Source organism: Biomphalaria glabrata, chromosome 3, assembly GCF_947242115.1.
Source record: "Biomphalaria glabrata chromosome 3, xgBioGlab47.1, whole genome shotgun sequence".
Classification (NCBI taxonomy): domain Eukaryota; kingdom Metazoa; phylum Mollusca; class Gastropoda; family Planorbidae; genus Biomphalaria; species Biomphalaria glabrata.
The window spans coordinates 10462412-10483695 of record NC_074713.1 but is presented as its reverse complement, the minus strand read 5'-3'; the positions used below and the strand labels follow the sequence as shown (position 1 = coordinate 10483695).

At 39.4% G+C, this 21284-nt stretch overlaps 1 protein-coding gene across 3 annotated transcripts in view; it reads right to left on the bottom strand.

Moving 5' to 3' along the window:
- The window catches only part of LOC106070395 (papilin-like), a 166020-nt gene that overhangs the window by 34685 nt on the left and 110051 nt on the right, over nucleotides 1–21284 (bottom strand). For all 3 annotated transcript variants that reach the window (XM_056023294.1, XM_056023295.1, XM_056023296.1), the window contains 3 exons: nucleotides 3068–3334; nucleotides 1320–1448; nucleotides 1008–1184 (listed from right to left, as the gene is read on the bottom strand). In XM_056023294.1, coding sequence (XP_055879269.1) covers nucleotides 1008–1184; nucleotides 1320–1448; nucleotides 3068–3334 — 573 coding nt within the window. The remainder of the gene's footprint in view (nucleotides 1–1007; nucleotides 1185–1319; nucleotides 1449–3067; nucleotides 3335–21284) is intronic.

Here is a 21284-nt window from a genome sequence, read left to right as displayed (position 1 = left end):
TAAAGAAACTCAATACCTTCCCCCTTCAAGGTTTGATACACATTCTGATAATAATAATAATCACCATTGAGGAAGGAATACAAGACCTGTGAAGAGAAGAGTGCTACTATTATCATCAACAGACGCCTTGGCTGATTTGTATATGCTCACCAAATTCCAGAGGACAAGTTTCATAGGAAATGAAAGAGGGCATCTGGTCTGCTACTCTTATGATATTCTGGCATACGCACGCTTGACTTGAAGCACTACAAGACTGACATTCAATTTAAAATAAAAATGCATAGGATATGCTCACATAAAGAAGTGGCCTTGGATGGCAGAAACAGGAAAAAAGGTTAAAAACGCTGGAGTCTCTGGTAATAACAAATGCACGGTCTAAAATGATGAATAAGCACAAACCTTATACGCAATTAGATTAAATCTTTGCCACTTATTACAAGTACTTCAGAAATTGTTCTTTGTAAACAAGAGCTGGAGATTGACTTTCTAAACAACGATCTTCAAAAAAAGTTTGTCTCCAATGTGTTGATGTAAAACATTTAGTCAGGACATAGGCACTGTGGGAAGTCTTCAGGACTTTAGTTGTTGTGAAGCGACCGTTAGGACAATTTCTACTGGCCCCTGTACTTGTGATGAACAAAACATTTATATGAAGACTCAGCATAAGACTCGGAGTCCTAGAAACTGACATGGTTAACCAATGACATTGACTTTTCAAAGGTCCTGAAGTTTGAGGACCTCGTTCTCGTTTTTCCTATGAGAAATCTGAGCACTTTGTGTATTGTCTGTCTTATGTGTTTGCAAACATTTTCTCACATTAGGTACAGTACAGTTCAGTCACACTCAGTTTACTGGAGGGGGAGGGGTCTAACATCGTATTCCTGAACCAGGGCCCACTGGTACTTTGCTACGCCACTGTATATTAACGTAAGTTAAGATTACGTATAGAAAAATATATCCCGTCTAATAATTGAATAGAAAGTCTACAACACTTGAACTGTGTTTACCTGGGCCATCTACCTGGACACAATGAATTTCGCAATCTTCTTTTGTGGCGAACCTGTTTTGGTTTCCTTGGCAACCTCCGTAATAAAACTTTCGGCATGCTCCGTGAGTTTGATCAAAGTACCACAACAGGGAGTAGTTAAAGCACAGCCCAGAATCCTTCTCCAGTTCACAATGAGCTGTAGTTGGGGGGAAAAAAACAAACAAAAAAATAAGTTCTTTAAAATAAAATTTAGCATTGTATGCGTGCGTGCGTGTGTGCGTGCTTTCTTTCTCAATCTTCTGATTGAATGTCTTACAACATGGTCACGTACCGTGATCAAATGTAGGACATCCTCTTTCTCCAGCGGCAGTAACTCCGTCAGGACAGCAACCGTATCTGGTGGATCTGCAGCCTCCCAACAGAACGTTCTTTGATTCTGTACAACCTTGACCATTAGGACCTAGACCAATACGTAACACAACAATAAGACCACTTCAATAATGTATAGGACTATACAAGTTTGGACTAAATACTAAAATAGTAACAAGAGCAATAACGTACATCTACAAACATGTATCTAATACCTGCAAGGGAAATACCTTCCCAATCACCCATCTGATACCTGCCAGGGCCCGGGCATGCTATCCTGCCTCATAGTGGCGCCCGGGTGGAAACGATCGTAAGAGGTAACGATTAGACTAAAGGCTAGCAAAACAAGACTCCCGTGGGGGTGCCTAAGGAGGTGCGAGAGCATCCTCATTGCACTGTGCGGAGTTGTAAAAAAAAGCTCCAGGCGCTGTTCCTGAAAGGGCCGTTACATAAATGGCGTGTCCCGCACAGTTAGCCTGGTATAAAAAAGGAAAATGGCGGGGGCCTTAGTGTACGCGGTCTCTTGCCGCAAGTCTGAACAACCCGTCAGACAGAACAGTGTACACTGTTCTCATTCAGACCGGTGAGATGGAGCTCTTGTTCACTTTTGCTGGCCTAGAGTTCCAAGAGCTGAAGGCTCAACTCTACCTGACAGTTTAAGAAGAAGAAGATATCTGCCAGGGAAATACCTTCCCAATCACTCACCTGCATATTTATGAAAAACTGGCCGTTACTTCTCTCCCCACAAGCTCCCCTTCTCTCCCATCAGAACGAGAAATAAAAAGAACACTAGCCCCTAACAAACACACTAGCCCCTAACGAACACACTAGCCCCTAACGAACACACTAGGACCTAACCAAGGCTATTATACCCAATCATCAAATATCATCCAAATGTAATCCTAGATTCTGAATTACAACATCGATAGCGAAAATGTGAAAACCTTTTTTCTTTTTTGTGAGCGATGAAGAATCTTAAAGTAACCCTATCTGTGTCGTCTTATGGTATCTTCTAGTAGTAGACTTCATATTAAACTATTGGTCCTATAAGTCTTATAGTAGTCAAATCTGATTCTTATATAAGCGGTAGTCTTTTCTGTTATGAGTATAAACAAGGCAGAATTTACTCATTCTTACACTAATTTTAGCACTATTGACATAAAAAATTGAATTTTTTTCACGTATAATTAGATCTATATGCAGTCTCTACAGTAAGGCTGAACTCATAAAACTATTTGGCAAATGTAAGCAATTAACAAACTCTCTTTTTTTTTTCTTCATTCTGTCTTTCTTTTTCTTTCTGTTTTTATTTTCTTTCTGTTTTTTTTTTGTCTTGCTTTTTTTGGCATCTGTGTGCGAAACTTGTGCCCAATGTTATTGTTAAAGTACTGCGGGTTTTAAGTAAATTGCGTTATTTTATTTTTTCTATTTCATTTGGAGCCACCAAAATTCACTTCGCCTAGGGCATTCAATTATCTAAGACCGGCCCTGCTCTTTAAGAAACTGCCAGTTGATGCAAGGCTATAAAGATCTATTCATCGAAAACAACAAGATTCTACTCTGACCTCTAGCATGACTTCATACCAAGCCCATCTCTACATGTAGAGTTATTTAGCAAGCACATGTTTCGTATGCTTAGGCATGCAAAGAATAGATAGAAAGCACTATGTCAATGGTCGCCATGTCATCCATGTTAACTTACTGACTCACCTGTCGCGGGGGTGACGCGATCCGAACAGCACCCATAGATAGAGGAGGCACATCCTCCAGGTTGACGCGTCTGCCTCATCGCTTCCTCGCATCCTTCCTTGTTGCGACCCCTGGCAGAGGTGATACCGTCCTTGCAGCATCCGTACCGCGTCCCGGCGCAACCGCCAATCAACCGCCGTGGAGGGCAGCCATCCATGCTGGGTCCTTTGGCGACGGACACTCCATCTGTGCAGCACCCATAGGTTGTGTAGCGGCACTCTGAAACAGCTAAAGAGAAGGAAAAAGAATAAAATTTTCAACAAAATTTAATAGGCACAAACTAGTTGCTTTCTTTTTTGTTCTTCATTCTGTCTTTCTTTTCTGTCTTTTTTTCCCCTGTATTTTTTGTCTTGCTTTCTTTCGCACAGACATATGAACACGATATCTGTGTGCGAGAGGTGAGTCAAATACCATGGAGTCCCAGTTTAGTTATTGGCCCCACATTGTCAAAATGTTTTTAAAATGTTTTACATGTTTCGGATGTTCCTTCAGAGTTGAAGATAATTACTTCCTAGTCCAAACCTCCCGCAGGACGACGGGGGATGGGAGCGGGCAGGGTTTGAACCCTGGACCATCAATACATCTGAACGAGTGTCCAGCGCGCAAACCGCACGACCAGGCAACCATCCTTAATTCTGTCTTCATGTTGCCCCTTCTTATCTCCCGAATCACTTGTCCCCTTTCTTAGCCCATTTACTTTTGGGTTATTACTTTTGGGTCCTTACTTTTGGGTCCTTACTTTTTGGGTCCTTACTTTTGGGTCCTTACTTTTGGGTCCTTACTTTTGGGTCCTTACTTTTGGGTTCCTACTTTTGGGTCCTTACTTTTTGGGTTCTTACTTTTGGGTCCTTACTTTTGGGTCCTTACTTTTGGGTCCTTGCTTTCTCTTTGTGCCATCCCGAGAAAGCCTCACCCTTATTTTCCCTATCTCCAATGATGATCTTTGTCGACTTCTTTTGTAATGGGTTACAATCTAGTCCCCAAATAACTCTGAAATAACATGAACTAAAGTATCATTCTTGTTTTGAAAATTATTTTTTGAGCCTCTACCTGTGTGGATATGTAATGAGCAGATTTATATTTTAAAACACAATGGTGGGCTTTTAGAGGACCAAAGGTATCTTTAATGAGATCGTTGATGGCAATAGTGGAATCGTATTTTCAATGTCCTTTTTCAAATTGAGATCTAAACGTAGCATAAGACGGACAGTCAGGCATACAGACAGTGTAAACACAGTGGCGGATTCTCTACAAGAGCAGCTAAAAATAAATGAAGTAATTGATTCTGTTTTACGATGGTTGTTACTGTTGGCTTTGCATTTCGCATGGCTCTAGCAGCCTCGATTTGGCTCTTACTAATTCACAAGAATGAAGAAAGAGAAAAAAAAAAATAGTGTTGGCTGCATAAACAAAACATGTTAGAAAACCAGTTTACAAAAACTTGCTAAGAACGCACCCAGACGGAAGCATCTGGTTTCAATGCAAGCAAGGCATAACTCGATCTGGAGCTCGATTAATTGGCTGCTTCAAGTATACATTACTCAGACAAATCACGTTCTACTTTAATTTATCATTAAAATTTTAGAAATCACAGAGATTGAGGTAACGAAATAATCCAGTACAGCTTTTGGATTGTAGAAGAAATGTTTTAAAACAGAACACAACTCTTCCGAGCAGTTAAATTCACTTGAAATGATTGTCAAAAGAAAACTGGACGATATATGCTCGTAACGGACATGTGTATAATGGGGCGCTTAGAATGCACGCTTCATTGAAAAGTTTTTGATTGTCACCGTTGCAGCTAGGAGGTCTGGAGAGCGCAGTGAGTTTTTCCAGTCAAGAAATTTCCCGTATTCTGAGCTGCAGAAATTAATTATTCAAGCAGAAAAACAAGCGCTTAGCGTTGGTGGGAGTTAAATCGCGAGTACACATACCTCTACACACATCTAAAACCTGACCTCAATAAATTGTGTTCATTTTTACTGTTTTCTTGTAACGGCGTATCTAGAGTCAATTATCATAAATCAAACAGTTTTTTTATCTCCAGAAATATACCCAGATACATTGTGTTTTGTTTTACGTTTTTCTATCATGAGTTTAAGAAACAACGTAAGTTAAAAAAAAAACAAGAGTTCGATTTCCAAATAAACAAACAAAACAGTAACAAAACCTTCAAATAAACAAACGTATAGACTATGTCATCTTGACCAGAAATAAATGCAAAGTTCTTTGCTAACACACACCACTGACAGGGTGTTGGATTCAATCTGTCAACTATCCTAAAAATAAAACTTCTCCGATCAAAAAAAGAATCCTAGTTTTGTCCAGGATTTGAACCCGGGACCCCCGGTTCGGAAGCCATGCACTCAGCCACAGCGCCTCTTGAAATAAGATACACTGAATGGGCATATAAAGTTCTCTTTCTCTCTCTCTCTTCCCCCTAAAGATATCTTCTGGAAATATTGCTTGGTTCTTTGTGTATTAATTTCTCACATTCAGGATCGCATGTATTCCTATTGCTTATGTTAAAGACTCTGTATTATTGTTACCAGATCCATATTTAATTAACCAGATCCATATTTCATTAACCAGATCCATATTTCATTAACCAGATCCATATTTAATTAACCAGATCCATATTTCATTAACCAGATCCATATTTCATTAACCAGATCCATTTTTCATTAACCAGATCCATATTTCATTAACCAGATCCATATTTAATTAACCAGATCCATATTTCATTAACCAGATCCATATTTCATTAACCAGATCCATATTTCATTAACCAGATCCATATTTAATTAACCAGATCCATATTTCATTAACCAGATCCATATTTCATTAACCAGATCCATATTTCATTAACCAGATCCATATTTAATTAACCAGATCCATATTTCATTAACCAGATCCATATTTAATTAACCAGATCCATATTTCATTAACCAGATCCATATTTCATTAACCAGATCCATATTTAATTAACCAGATCCATATTTCATTAACCAGATCCATATTTAATTAACCAGATCCATATTTCATTAACCAGATCCATATTTAATTAACCAGATCCATATTTCATTAACCAGATCCATATTTCATTAACCAGATCCATATTTAATTAACCAGATCCATATTTCATTAACCAGATCCATATTTCATTAACCAGATCCATATTTCATTAACCAGATCCATATTTCATTAACCAGATCCATATTTCATTAACCAGATCCATATTTCATTAACCAGATCCATATTTAATTAACCAGATCCATATTTAATTAACCAGATCCATATTTAATTAACCAGATCCATATTTCATTAACCAGATCCATATTTAATTAACCAGATCCATATTTCATTAACCAGATCCATATTTCATTAACCAGATCCATATTTAATTAACCAGATCCATATTTCATTAACCAGATCCATATTTCATTAACCATGTTCGTCCCTGCGACGTTTCACAATTTTGTTTTTGTTAAAATGTGCGTTGCATTAAGCTGTAGATGCGAATTAACCCGTGCCGCCCACGAGAATTGCAATATGACATACAGATAACGATCTAACGCTGTGTGAAAGAGGGAGGGCCGGAGATAACATTAGCGCAAACATCTCGCCGTCAGCCATTGGGTGCAGTGGTGCCTCACCATCTTCAACTCTGCTCGTCAGCTCAACAATCACAGTCATGTTTATTACCTTCTCATATCTTTATGCCTTTTATTATTACTTTGCACTAGCGTTGTTTTTTTTTTGTGTGCAATGCAGAGGTCTGCATTAAGGTGGCGTGTTGCTCAGTTGTCTGACGTTCATTGTACATGAAGTATGTAATACTATGTATCCCTTGCGCCCCTAATGTGTCGACAGTGAAAAAATTGTCAATAGTCTTACTTTGCAAGTTCCAGCTTTAGAAGTTTAGGAACTGCTGACCTTTTTGTTTGTATTTTAGTTTCACTTTCTTAGTTACAGTTAATTAGGGCGGATGTTTTGGGTTGTGTAGGCTAAAGAGTTTCTGATGAAACCACAAGGGGGTCTGACGTAAGACAAGGGAATAAAAAGGCGTGAACGTTGAAGAAGATAAGCGAGAAACATGAGAAATTAATGGACGCGTATTTTTTATTGCAAAACTTGTATCAGCTCACTCACTTTGTCTGTCTGTCTGCTAAAAAGTTATTTCTCACACACCCACTCTCCGATCAAGCTGACATTTTCGCACAATTATTTCTTTTACCAGACAACACAAGAATCAATAAAAAAAAACTAATTAGTTAATTAACTATTGTTAATTAATTATTTTGTTAGGTATCTTGAACAAGGGAAAGAAATCGTACTTGACAGATGTGGTGGTTTAAGTTGAATTAGTCCCCTTGAGCCCTGAGTGAACATTTTTTATGCATTTACAAAACGATCATGTAAACTGTGTGTAAACATTCACCAAGATACCCCCTTCTTCCCTCCCCCATTCCCAACTGGTCCAGACACGTGATAGGATCATAGCGCATTGAGAAAGCTAAAAGCTAAACAAAAACAATTGGTAAAAATATTTCTAATCGCACAGATTATGTCAAAATCCAATGCGGCAGTAACTATATGACTGATCCAAACTAATTGATATAATTACTCTACATTTAAGCGTTGTTGTTTTTTTTAAAGTATTTCTTATGTTTTTCTTGTTGGTGAATTAGAGTTCGTTATAATTATCATTTCATTTACAACCTTACATATATCTACTTTCAAGTTGAAGTTGAGTAAGAAATACAATTTTTATTAAGTTTGTTTTTAAAGAAGCATGTTTTCAAGTACTCCTTCCCAAGAGACAGGAGGCACTTCCGACCTCTTCGACTCTACAGAGGAGGACTGGTGACTTTCTAAAAACTGCCATCTATAATGATTTTTAACTACATTTTCTTGGATGTGTGGTGGTTGATTGGTAAAGCGGTTGGTTTCCGAACCGAGATGTCAAATCCTGTTGAAGACTTAGATTTTTAATTTCCAGATCTTTAGGGCACCTCCGAGTCCACCCAAATCTAATGGGTATCTGACATTAGTTAGGCAAAAGTATAGGCGGTTGGTCGTTGTGCTGGCCACATGACATCCTCATTAACCGTGGACCACAGAAACAGATGACATTTACATCATACGCCCTATAGATTGGAAGGTCTGAAAGTGAACTTGCATTTTCATGATACAAAAGAATAGATGGCAAGAAAATGTTAAAAAAAAAAAAAAAAAAAAGGGCTCCAATGAGAATAGCAATTTTAAAAGTATTTTTAAGAGATCAAAATTAATACGAGAATACAATATATCTCCCAAAAAGAGGTGCCTAAATTTCCGGGAGCCCTAATATCCGGTGCCCACATTACCGGTGGTCAATATTCCTTATCCACATCCCTCTGAATCGCATCAAGCCATAACTTCTAGGGTGTTTTAAGTTATCTAAAGTTTTAAAAAAATACAAAAGTTTAGCACAAGATTGGATGACGCAATTTCACTTTTGCAGATGTAAACCTTTCTAAAAAGAACAAAGCACAAAATCAGCAGTTAAGAATTCTTTCATTTAAAATGTTTTTGGTTTGGAAATTTTACACTTGCTCATAGTAAAATAGCGTTGATTGACTAAACGGCTGGGTGTTTTCTTGTCTTTACGGGCGTGGGTCTTGCAAATACAAAAAAAAAAAAAAGTGTTAGATGAGTAGATCTAAATATTTCACCATTTGAAAGTTAGCAGAAGTTCATTTTTTTGCACATCTTCTGTCCAAAAAGTTCCCACGCACGTTAGAATCTCTTAAAGCTTTAATTTGAATCTTGTTTTTTTGTTCATATATTTTTTTGTTTGTTGTTTTTTTTTTAAATTATTTAGTTTGTTGTAATTTTTTTGTTTTGCTTCGTGTATTTTTTTACTTGGTTCTATAAAAATGTGGAACAGAGTTTTTTTTTAAATACTGTACACACACACACACACACTCTCTCTCTCTCTCAATATTTGAAACGAAAAGCTCAACTTTTTAAAAATTCAGAAACAGATCATACATCTATAGACTATAGATCTATATAGATGGATGGAAGGATAGATGTTTATTATTGACTCTCTACTTTAACCTTTTATTATGACGACCAAGAAAACGCGCCTTATAACTAGGCTTTCACACGAATAACTTGATATATAGGTCGCAACATAGTACACACAAAGACAGGAAACGGACTTAGATACATAAATAAGCCTACACAACATGACAATAATAACCTGAAAAAAACAACACCTTATCCTTTGATCTTTGTAGCGTTTGATTCGAAGCACAAGTCCATGCAACAGTTTTAAAAAACACCCGACTAAAATTAGATCCGATGTTGAGTTCACAGCCCTTATTTCCCCGGATATCTTGAACAAAAGTGAATTAATTTAGAAACAAAACATAGAGCGTATTCTTTTTGGTGTGAATTATTGAGACTCCTGCCAGTGAAGAGATCCAAGTTTCTTTTGATTGAACAGCAAAGTCACGAACTGAGTTGCGTTTTTCAGTATCGATTTAGTATAGTACAATGAGTCCATGAAAACTGTCTGTAAATCTATATAGGCTAATTCTATGTATACGGTTATACACTATTGGAGTAAACCACTCAAGTCGTTTTTTTTTCTAATATAACTTACTGCTATAGAAACAAAGATAAAAAGTAGAAAAGAGAATAAGGTGGAGAATTCCACACAGACTCTACGCTTTGAAAACCCTCAAACGAAATGATTGTTTAGTTTGTTGTACAAGTTTTAAACTTGTTCCTTCAAAGATAACGACGTCTTGTTCCTTCAAAGATAACGACGTCTTGTTCCTTCAAATATAACGACGTCTTATTCCTTCAAAGATAATAACGTCTTGTTCCTTCAAAGATAATGACGTCTTGTTCCTTCAAAGATAATAACGTCTTATTCCTTCAAAGATAACGACGTATTGTTCCTTCAAAGATAACGACGTCTTGTTCCTTCAAAGATAATAACGTCTTATTCCTTCAAAGATAATGACGTCTTATTCCTTCAAATATAATGACGTCTTGTTCCTTCAAATATAACGACGCCTTATTCCTTAAAAGATAATAACGTGTTATTCCTTCAAAGATAATGACGTCTTATTCATTCGAAGATAGTGACGTCTTATTCCTTCAAAGATAATGACGTCTTATTCCTTCAAAGATACTAACGTCTTATCTCTGACCTCGGCAGGTTTGGCAAGGCTAGAACTCAGGGTCAATAAGACGACAGTCCAAAGCTCATACCACATAAACAAGCAGCAAGCAGTAGTCATTAAACCATACCCCCTCCTACCCAACCCATTTTAATTTGTTGATCGAAATTGTTCTACAACCTGTAGATCTCATAAGCAAAACTATGAAAGAAAAAAAGACACACGTCACATGCCCCCCCCCCCAAATAAATTGATGAGAGGTGGGCGGGGCTATCCCCTTTAATACCTTTTTGTTTCGTTCCCTATCCAGTCCGCCTTTTTTACCTTTAGAGAAATGAGATGGCTTTTGTTGAGAGTCGTTTGCGCCAAGGCCAACCATTCTCTCGACCCCGACATTAAAGTAAAACAAGTTTTTTTTTTTTTTGGGGGGGGGGGGGAGGTTGTTGCAGATACCGGTACTTCTAGCAGTGGTGCACAGCTATTTTCAACAAGGGGGCCAAATAAATTCTCCGACACGTGTCGCGGGCCACACACCACTTAAAAAAAAAAAAAAGTCCCGTCCCATGAAACTGAATTTTCGCGGTTTCATTTTGTACTTTAGGAAGACGTTTCGAAGGTATAGATAGCACCAGGTCAAGGTTCAAATAGGGTCGTAAGTTGAGCATCCCTGATGTATATTTACAACATCGCTGAGCATGAGATAGACGCAGAAAAAAAAAATTAGTTGATTTTATTTTGTTTTATTTTGTGGAGGGAGATGTCAAGGTCGAAGGAAAATGGCTAACAAAGCACTCTAATGGAAGGCTAGACAAGAGTAAACATGAATCCAGGGGTTAAGGTCACACAAGAAACGATTCGAAAATAACTTTCTTAAATGAAGTGTTATTTGAAAAAAACATAATCTATCTATCTATATCTATATATCTATAATTCTCTTCATGGCTCAAGAGTTTGGACACGCAAGCAAGAAGTAAAGGAAAGATCACTCTTTTATTTCTGCAAGTCGGACGAAATAGAGTTACGGCCAGGAAAAAAAAAAGAGGGGGGTGGGGGAGAACAAGTAGTATTCATCCGTCACTAAATACCAGGAGCTCCAGGTTAATCGACAGGAGGCCGCGGGAAATCTGTTAGAAGTTATACAATGGTTTAATTTAATAATTTATACACCTAGAATTAGCGCGGGTCCTATGAAAGTGCGGGGCCCACTGCGGTCACCTAAGGCCGGCACTGCAAAATAGCTACGCCGCCGGTCGACTAGTAAGAAAATATTTGAGATAGAAAATGGAGATGTACCCTGTACGATTTCTAGAAATACATTTATGGTAAAATTAAACTAATTGTTTAGTTAGAGGGGAAATATAACGTATTGTAGTCATTGTAAACAGTGGGGGACTCAGCTGATGTTGCGGCAGGTCTGCAGCAGTACCTCCCTGTAATATTTAGGAATGTTGGAATGAAATGCCAGTGCTGATTTTTCTTCTTTTTTTTTTGATAGACTAGGTTTGATCGATCGATTAAAATCCGCTGTCAAATAGATCTAGCTTAGTTATTATTGTAGAATTGAATTAATCTTCATTCTCTGGCACCGCCAGGGTCGAGCTTCGTTAAAGGGAGACAAAATTCCTTTAGTTTCCTTTACAGTGTCCACTAAGGAATTTTCTGATGATGTGGCAAGTCTGCAGCAATACTGCCCTCTGACAGGTAAAGAGAATCTTCTTTGGAATGCTTAGGGCTTCAAATGTGTTTTCGACGTCAGTTGTCACTATGCCCTCGGTTTATATACCAACAGAGTATATAGTTATATTGATATTTTTATTGATGTGCTAATTTTAATCTTAATGATATACATATATGCAAGATGAAAATTTGTAGCATGTTCTACGGAGTATAGCAGAGTCCAGTTATTAAATATATTTTTTTTATTGCTTTTGCAAAGTGCATTTTAAATGTCTACAGCTTGCTAAGTGCACTATGGTCTTATCTCATTGTGGACATTTCGTTGTGGAGAAGATGTCTCTGAGAAAAACGACTAAACAACCACGACGTTGACAGAATACACACAACAATCCTTGAAGCCACATCTTGCATTGACCACAGCAAGTGCAAAAAAAAACAAACAAACAAAAAACCCGGAAATTTCCAAAGACTAAAATATAACTGTCTAGAAAATGCGGTTTTCACTTAGCTTTTGAAACGGGGTTGTCTTAAGACTCGATCTATATTAAGTGTTGAAGAGACCAGAAGATTTTCGAAAATTGATTTATTCATTCTAACCATTATACAATTGATATCAACCCTTTATTTAATGGAATTCAAATAGTTGTAGAAATAAATCATCCTACGTGATTATATCATACATTATATCTAAAGCAATTAATGTTTGAATGTTTTTCATTCTGGTGACTTTCGAGTTTCACTTGGATAAATCACTCAACATTATGTCCTCATTCAATGTTAAACAATACATGATATTAATGTACAAAGTCAACCAGCTATGATCAAAATATAAATTCTAAATCTTACGCAATCGTAAGTCAAACCACTCACTAACATTCAGAAGAAACACTCACACCTATGTAACGTTGTAAACGACCCCATTTTCAGTTTGCTGGTCTACATAACATTGTAATCAAATCACAAGGGAAAGGACTGCTAATATTTCAAATCATTGTTTAACTTTAAATGTTATGGTGTTAGGTAACTAATACTGAGTCGAATACCCCCCCCCCCAAACCTCTTTTTTCGCCACTTGAGCCCTCGCAACTATCCAATGAATAGTGCAAACTGGTAGAAACGTCGACGATCCATGGTGGCGACTGAGGAGGTCAGAGCAGACAATTATTGCGCAGTGTAGAACGGATCACTGTCCTATTGGGGCATATTTTGCCCGGTTCCGTCCGAACTTTGACTCCCGATGCCGTCACTGTGGAGAGAGCGTCGAAACAGTGTCGCACGTCTTTCTACGAATGTCCCCAGCTCCGAGAGCTAAGGGGGGACGTGTCTGAGCAGTCACTCGACTTGTATGGTAGCTATAAGGCATTAAGCCGAACGGCCACGTTTTTTGCCAGAGCATTACGGGAGGATTGAGTCCTTCCTGCTCTGTTTTTTTCAATAGGAGTTCATCTCAGGTAGAAACGTCGCCGCCACTGCCACTTGAAACAGTTAGCTTAGCCATGGTTTCTCTGTTAAAGAACTTGTAGGGAAAAAAACAACAGGTTTACGGTAAATTGTAAATGGGTCACCTGTTTCTATTCAGATACATTTCTAATAAACCTGGCTATTCATTCAGTTTTCCCCAGTTGGTTTACGGACAAGACCTCGAAGATCAGGGACAAAAGACTGACTTGGGAACGGAAGTACTGAACAGTTTCATTCACTGAGTTTAGATTTAGTCGCGAACACAATCTACGATTACACTAGTCGACTTGCTAGAAACAAAATATGGACTAGTGAACAGAACGACTTCTAGAGATCTTTCGAAATGGAAGAAGATGTAGCTGATACATGAAATTTGGGTTTGTTTGTTTTTTTTTGGTTGGTCCGTCCAAATGTAATGTTTTGTATTTTGGTTCATCCAAATGTAATGTTTTGTTTTTTGGTTGGTCCGTCCAAATGTAATGTTTTGTTTTTTGGTTGGTCCGTCCAAATGTAATATTTTGTTTTTTGGCCCATCCAGATGTAATGTTTTGTTTTTTGGCCCATCCAGATGTAATGTTTTGTTTTTTTGCTCATCCAGATGTAATGTTTTGTTTTTTGGCCCATCCAGATGTAATGTTTTGTTTTTTGGCCCATCCAGATGTAATGTTTTGTTTTTTTGCTCATCCAGATGTAATGTTTTGTTTTTTGGCCCATCCAGATGTAATGTTTTGTTTTTTGGCCCATCCAGATGTAATGTTTTGTTTTTTTGCTCATCCAGATGTAATGTTTTGTTTTTTGGCCATCCACATGTAATGTTTTGTTTTTTGGCCCATCCAGATGTAATATTTTGTTTTTTGGTTCATCCAGATGTAATGTTTTGTTTTTTGGCCCATCCAGATGTAATGTTTTGTTTTTTGGCCCATCCAGATGTAATGTTTTGTTTTTTGGCCCATCCAGATGTAATGTTTTGTTTTTTGGCCATCCACATGTAATGTTTTGTTTTTTGGCCCATCCAGATGTAATATTTTGTTTTTTGGTTCATCCAGATGTAATGTTTTGTTTTTTGGCTCATCCAGATGTAATGTTTTGTTTTTTGGCCCATCCAGATGTAATGTTTTGTTTTTTGGTTCATCCAGATGTAATGTTTTGTTTTTTGGTTCACCCAGATGTAATGTTTTGTTTTTTGGTTCATCCAGATGTAATGTTTTGTTTTTTGGTTCATCCAGATGTAATGTTTTGTTTTTTGGTTCATCCAGATGTAATGTTTTGTTTTTTGGTTCATCCAGATGTAATGTTTTACAGTTTAGTTTTGTTTTGTTTTCTAAGTATCGGACGTTCAACCTGAAGATTATTAGGGCTTAATCCTAACCCTCCTTCAGGACGCAACAGGAAGAAAGCGTGCAGGATATCTCCAAACCATCATGATTGTAATCCGAAGCGCATACTAAACGAGCACAGTGCCATTCAATGAATGTCGCAAACAAGCAGAGTCGTAACCAGAGTTGGTATTACAGTATTGTCTGCAAATGATGTGGCCAAATATACATGTCGCAACTGGGTTTACTGTTCAAGCGAAACACTGCACTCATCCTTAATCTTCGGAATCGAATATACGTACTTGATATACTGGAGAAGATATTTAGCGTAACCCCAAAGAAGAATTGATCAAAACTGTCACGAAGTTTTTGAACTATTCTGTCCGTTCCATCGCGTGTGCCATGGTTGCGTCTGGCTAGAAATTATGGACGTTTATCCTTGCGTTGTTTTTATGGTGCGATTCCAATTTGGTTTAGTTCTTAAAACTGTTGGTTGTTTTACAGCAATGTTCATTTCTTTCGCTTCACATTATGACCTTCAACAGTACTGTTTCAAGGGTCATCCATAACAACAAAAGTAGTTGTTTTTTTTCCAGAACACGCAATAATCTAGAGAGCTAAAAATAGCTCGAAATAAAAAAAAATGCGCTAAAAATTTAAAAAAAAATTAAGTCGCAAATTGTCGTTCCTTCCCGTGTATTGGAGAAATTTTAAAGCTGTTCAGACAGCCCACAGAGTAAACAATGTCGGAAACACTGGGTAAGAAATATGTGGATATTTAGGCTTACTGCGTACTTGACGGTACTTGTGCATAGTACTGCAGTTGTTTTCTAAGTTCTTGACATTTAATAGACACAGGCAGCGCTATAAAACAAATAAAAGAAGCATGCCAACTCTAAGCTGCAAACAGAAGAAGTTTGTCAATTCTATACTACAACTCGAAGAAGCATTTTAATTCTACACTGCAACTAAAAGAAGCATTTTAATTCTATAGTACTACTAAAAGAGCATGTTAATTCAATGCTGCAACTAAAAGAAGCATACCAACGCTATGGCTTCTGGTTTTAAAGGAGACCGTTAACTATAATCAGGTAGTTAGTTCTAGACGAATGCTTCTGTTCCTAATTAATCATGTTGATACCGTAAGAACGCCACTGTATGTCCTTGTTACTGTGCTATGTGGCCTTATGCAAAGTCAATATTTCTTTTATTTCTGACAGTCAATATTAATTCGGTCGTTGGGTTGTAGCCCCAATCAATTGGTCTAACTAAACATGAAGAAACTTTTTAAAAAACTACACGTCTTTCTGTTACTCGTCTTCTGTTTATATATTTGTTTTTAAATTCAACTTTCACTTTCCTATTTATAAACATCTACTACGAAAGACTTCCTCGTCATTACATCAGAATCTATTGAACTAATAGAAACAAATAGTCCGACATAGTTTTACTCATGGTTGCATTAGAAACTCCATAATACGTATACGACTTGACTTGCCTCTAGATGTGCGCTATGACTGTCGTAACGATGCTCCTGAGCTCAAAACTCTGCCCGATGTCATCCCCATGTCATATTTTAGGAGATCTGGGCTACGATGTAAACAAAAATATTCATGTAACATTCCATGTAAGGAATTGTCTCTAAATCTGCAATTGAACGAGCTAGCCATAACTTACTATGACATTGATGCATACCTACAATGTCGCTGTGGCTGAGTGGTGAAGCGCTTGGCTTACGACCCGTGGTTCAAATCCCAGTGAAGAATAGGATTTTAAATTTCTGGGATATATCCACATGGCTCCAATGGGTACTTTACTTACTAATTAAAGGTAGATATTAGCAAAGTATGTAGAATTGCTCAATTTCTTTTAAAACAAATTTGTATAAATTGTAATGTATGCATACGTATCGGTATGCGCAATGAATTAGTTCAGTCTATCAACCTCAGGAAAACGGGAGGTACCAACTAAGCTCCACAAATCATTGTGAACATCCTTAATGTGGTCGACAGCTTCACATACCTCGGCAGTACAAGTCTTTAGGTCACTACCAAATGAGAGTATGGCGGATAAGGTCTCTTCGCTTAGGCCTACCAAATAAAATCAATGCCTACAAAGCAATGGTTCTCACCACAATTCTGACTGGCTCTAAGACAAAAGTGCTCTATATAAGTCTGTTCAAATGATTCCATCAAGGTGCCTTCGCTCCATAATGGGCATTCGTTGGCAAGACTACATCACAAATAACCTCAATCTGGAGATGAAGACTTGTGGATAGTAAAGAAGCACTACTTAATCGACAGCTGCGTTGGGTCGGACATCTATTACGTATGAGGGAGGATCGCATACCAAAGGCATATCTTTTGGCAAGCGTAATAGAGGACGACGTAGAGACGTGCCGCCACCTGAAGCGCTTTAAAGATCAAATCAGGCGCCATTTCGCTCACAGTGCCATAGAGGAAAGCAGCAGGCAGCGGATGGCCTCAAAAAGGGACAGCCGGAGAGCTCTCACTAAGGTCAAATGACACACACCTGAGTCTTAGACGGCCCCAGGCGCAGACGACGAAAAGACCACTTAAGTAGACCCCAGCGGGCAACGGCTTTGTGCAAAATATGCAAGTTGCAAATGGGTTTGCATGGTTATGTAAAACACTGCACTGATCTTTAATATTCGGAATTGAAGACACCAACTTATTATTATTGTTCTTTGTTATTACTTAGAAAACCTATACTCATGTCACTCCTTCATGGAGGGTGAACAACGCTTATCTTAAAAACGGCTCCAACAATTTTCTTAGAAATTTAACAATTGATGTAGGCCTATATCGCTGAGAAAAGAATCATTAGCTCGTTGGCCACATTAAGAAAACTCTAATTAGATCGTTCTAATTTTTCAAATTGAAAATAAATAAATGTAAATTTGGCTAGAGACTAAATCTAGGTCTAGATCCTATATCGGTTTTGAAAGAAATATCGCCTTCTTGAAAGGACAATCGCGTTCGGGAATTCCCGTATGTAAGGGGCTTTATTGATTCAGAATGTTCAGGAAATTGTAGCTCACCGTCTTCTAAGTCTAGATCTAAATGTGTATTGTTACGAATCTCACTATCTAGGCTCTCTGCAAACTGCACCATACACCACCAACTTAAAGAACTTGACAAGTCAGGGCTCCAAAATAACGTAAAGGTTTAATGTCCATAAATAACAGCCAATACTGTACAATTGGCAGCACGTAGAACAGTACAAATAGCTCTGCGATAACAAATATCTCTCCGATAACACCGTTCCGCCGTATCAAGTCTTGCACTGGCCTCTCCTTCTCGTTCCGGGCTTGCACTGGGTTCAACAGTTCGGGACTGACTTCACACACTTGGGCTCGTTGTGTCGGACTCGATCACAGACCAAGATCAAGACGCCGTTCGTCTCAACTGTACTTGACAGTACTCCGCACTGAACCGTCGTAATGCTCCGTACAGAACCACACCGTTGAACTGTGCTGTAGTCGACCGTGTTCTGAGCTCCTGTCGTGAACCCGCTTTCTGAACCTTGCTGTATTGAGCCCCTTTTCTCGACTGTCTTGATTGCGACACCTCCGCTCTTATATAGGGTCCCTACTGGCCTTCTCGAACAGGACAGAACGCCGCTCGACGTTTCTAGGTGGTCAGATGACTACAACTCTCGTGACGCCCCTGAGATCTGTTCACGATGGCGATCCTTCCCGAACTGTCCTGTTGACACTCGACTCGGCTGACCGTAGTAGCTCGTCACGGTTGACCGCTCGTCTAGCGCTGGCCTGGGGCGAATTGCGTCGGCTGACTACACTCACACCACTACCCCCATCTGTGCCACCACCAAGTTTATAACACTGCCCCCTCCTTAGATCTGTCCGTCCCGGACAGAATCAACATCATGGCATTGGCTGTGAAGTTTCATCGCTGTAGGTGGGGGTCGATCGGTGGCAGTTGGCTTGCCTCTTGAGCTTGACGGAGCCATCCATGTTGCAGTCAGCAATGGTCGCTTCCTTCTTCTTCGCCAGTTTGCCTTGACCTGTTTGCCCTGCCGTCGTGCTTTCATTGCCATCCTCGTGGAATTCAGAAGACGTCTTCTTCTCCTCCAGTTAGCCTTCATCTGGGTGTATCGACGTCTTGATCGCATCGTCATCCATACTGCACTCAGCAAAAGTCGCCTTCTTCTTCTTCTCCGCCAGTTGGTCTTCATGTGGCTGCAGTGAGGTCGTGGTTGCATCGTCATCCATGTTGCATTCAATAAAAGTCGCCTTCTTCTTCTTCGCCAGTTGGACTTCATGTGGCTGCAGTGATGTCGTGGTCGCATCGCTTTCTTGTCCTTCGGTACTGAGGGCAGCCGCTTGGCACATCGAGAAGTATAGGATGTAAGGGCTGGGGATACCAAGATCGATGGCCAAAGAGGTGACTTCATAGGGCTTTGCGAAGAAGGACTGGGATGGGCTTCAAATCCACAGGGCAGGGAATTGTGGGACAGGTCATCATCTTCAGCCTTGTCTGGAGGACATGCTCGTGGGGCAGGTTGGCAACACTCCTCGTGCAAAGGTCCCTCGTTTTCGGCTTCAGGCTCCATTCGGCTTTCTTCACCACCATCAGGGCCTCTCTCTATCGTCTCAGTATCGGGACAATCACTTGTTGGTTTCAGACCTTGTCGATGACTTTCGTCTTTCAAATGTCCATCAATGTCAACGTCAGACTGCCTTGGATTCTCTTTACTACCATCAGGACTTTCCTCTCCAGTCTTGGCAACTGGACCAACGTCTGTTAGGTTCGGACCTGGCTGGTATCTCTCGACTTGCATATGTCTCTCAACGGCTTCGTCAGGTTTCAATGGGTCCTCATGATCACCACCAAGGCTCCTCTCTCTGGTATTAGCATCTGAACGAACGTCTGAGTTGATGATTCTCTCCTCCACAGCAGGTATGCATTGGTTCATGGCGGCTATCTTGGTATTCATGGCATCTATCTTGTAATTGGTGTTTTCCAGCCCCGAGTTCATAGCTGCCATCTGTTCCCGCATGATACTGGTGATCTGTTGCTGCATGATACTGGTGATCTGTTCCAGCAAGTTAGGTTCGACTTCAAAAAGATATGTGTCCGGATCTTCTTTTTCTTCCAACATGTCTTCTCGGAGGCGTGCTTGTAAAGTTTCCTTGTTACCATATACCTTCAGCCTTCGTCCACGGAGTTCTTCCTTCAGTTCTCTAAATTCAAGTTCGTACAGCAGTTTCAGACGAGCCATAGTAGATCCGATCCAATCCGATTCCGATCCTATCCCACTTCTGACACCAGTTGTTACGAATCTCACTATCTAGGCTCTCTGCAAACTGCACCATACACCACCAACTTAAAGAACTTGACAAGTCAGGGCTCCAAAATAACGTAAAGGTTTAATGTCCATAAATAACAGCCAATACTGTACAATTGGCAGCACGTAGAACAGTACAAATAGCTCTGCGATAACAAATATCTCTCCGATAACACCGTTCCGCCGTATCAAGTCTTGCACTGGCCTCTCCTTCTCGTTCCGGGCTTGCACTGGGTTCAACAGTTCGGGACTGACTTCACACACTTGGGCTCGTTGTGTCGGACTCGATCACAGACCAAGATCAAGACGCCGTTCGTCTCAACTGTACTTGACAGTACTCCGCACTGAACCGTCGTAATGCTCCGTACAGAACCACACCGTTGAACTGTGCTGTAGTCGACCGTGTTCTGAGCTCCTGTCGTGAACCCGCTTTCTGAACCTTGCTGTATTGAGCCCCTTTTCTCGACTGTCTTGATTGCGACACCTCCGCTCTTATATAGGGTCCCTACTGGCCTTCTCGAACAGGACAGAACGCCGCTCGACGTTTCTAGGTGGTCAGATGACTACAACTCTCGTGACGCCCCTGAGATCTGTTCACGATGGCGATCCTTCCCGAACTGTCCTGTTGACACTCGACTCGGCTGACCGTAGTAGCTCGTCACGGTTGACCGCTCGTCTAGCGCTGGCCTGGGGCGAATTGCGTCGGCTGACTACACTCACACCACTACCCCCATCTGTGCCACCACCAAGTTTATAACAGTATCTTTGGAATATTACAAAGTGTGATATGCATTCGTTTAAACTGTATTCTTTCTCGATAAGAAGGAGGAAGTGGGAGGGTAAAAAAAAATGCTTTTAAATCTAACACTCATTAATTTTTAGAGAAAAACAATCGCTCAATAAGTTGCATAAAATAGGTATTGTCTTTTATTTTTAAAAAAGTATACATTTAATGAATGTTTTTCTTAATGTTATTATGAATCGATTGCCGAATATTTTTTGGTTACAGTTATTTTAGTCGTGAATGTAGAAAACACGTAAATCTTATTTGGCAAGCTGAAAGAAAAGAAAGGCTGAAACTAAAATGAGGGTAGATTTGCAATGTCATAACTTTCATAAAAGAGAGACAACTCCATACAAATGGGCAAACTTTTTGGTATATCCGGTGTACAGAATACGGAAGTAGTGATAAACTGTAAGTCATAGGCCGTC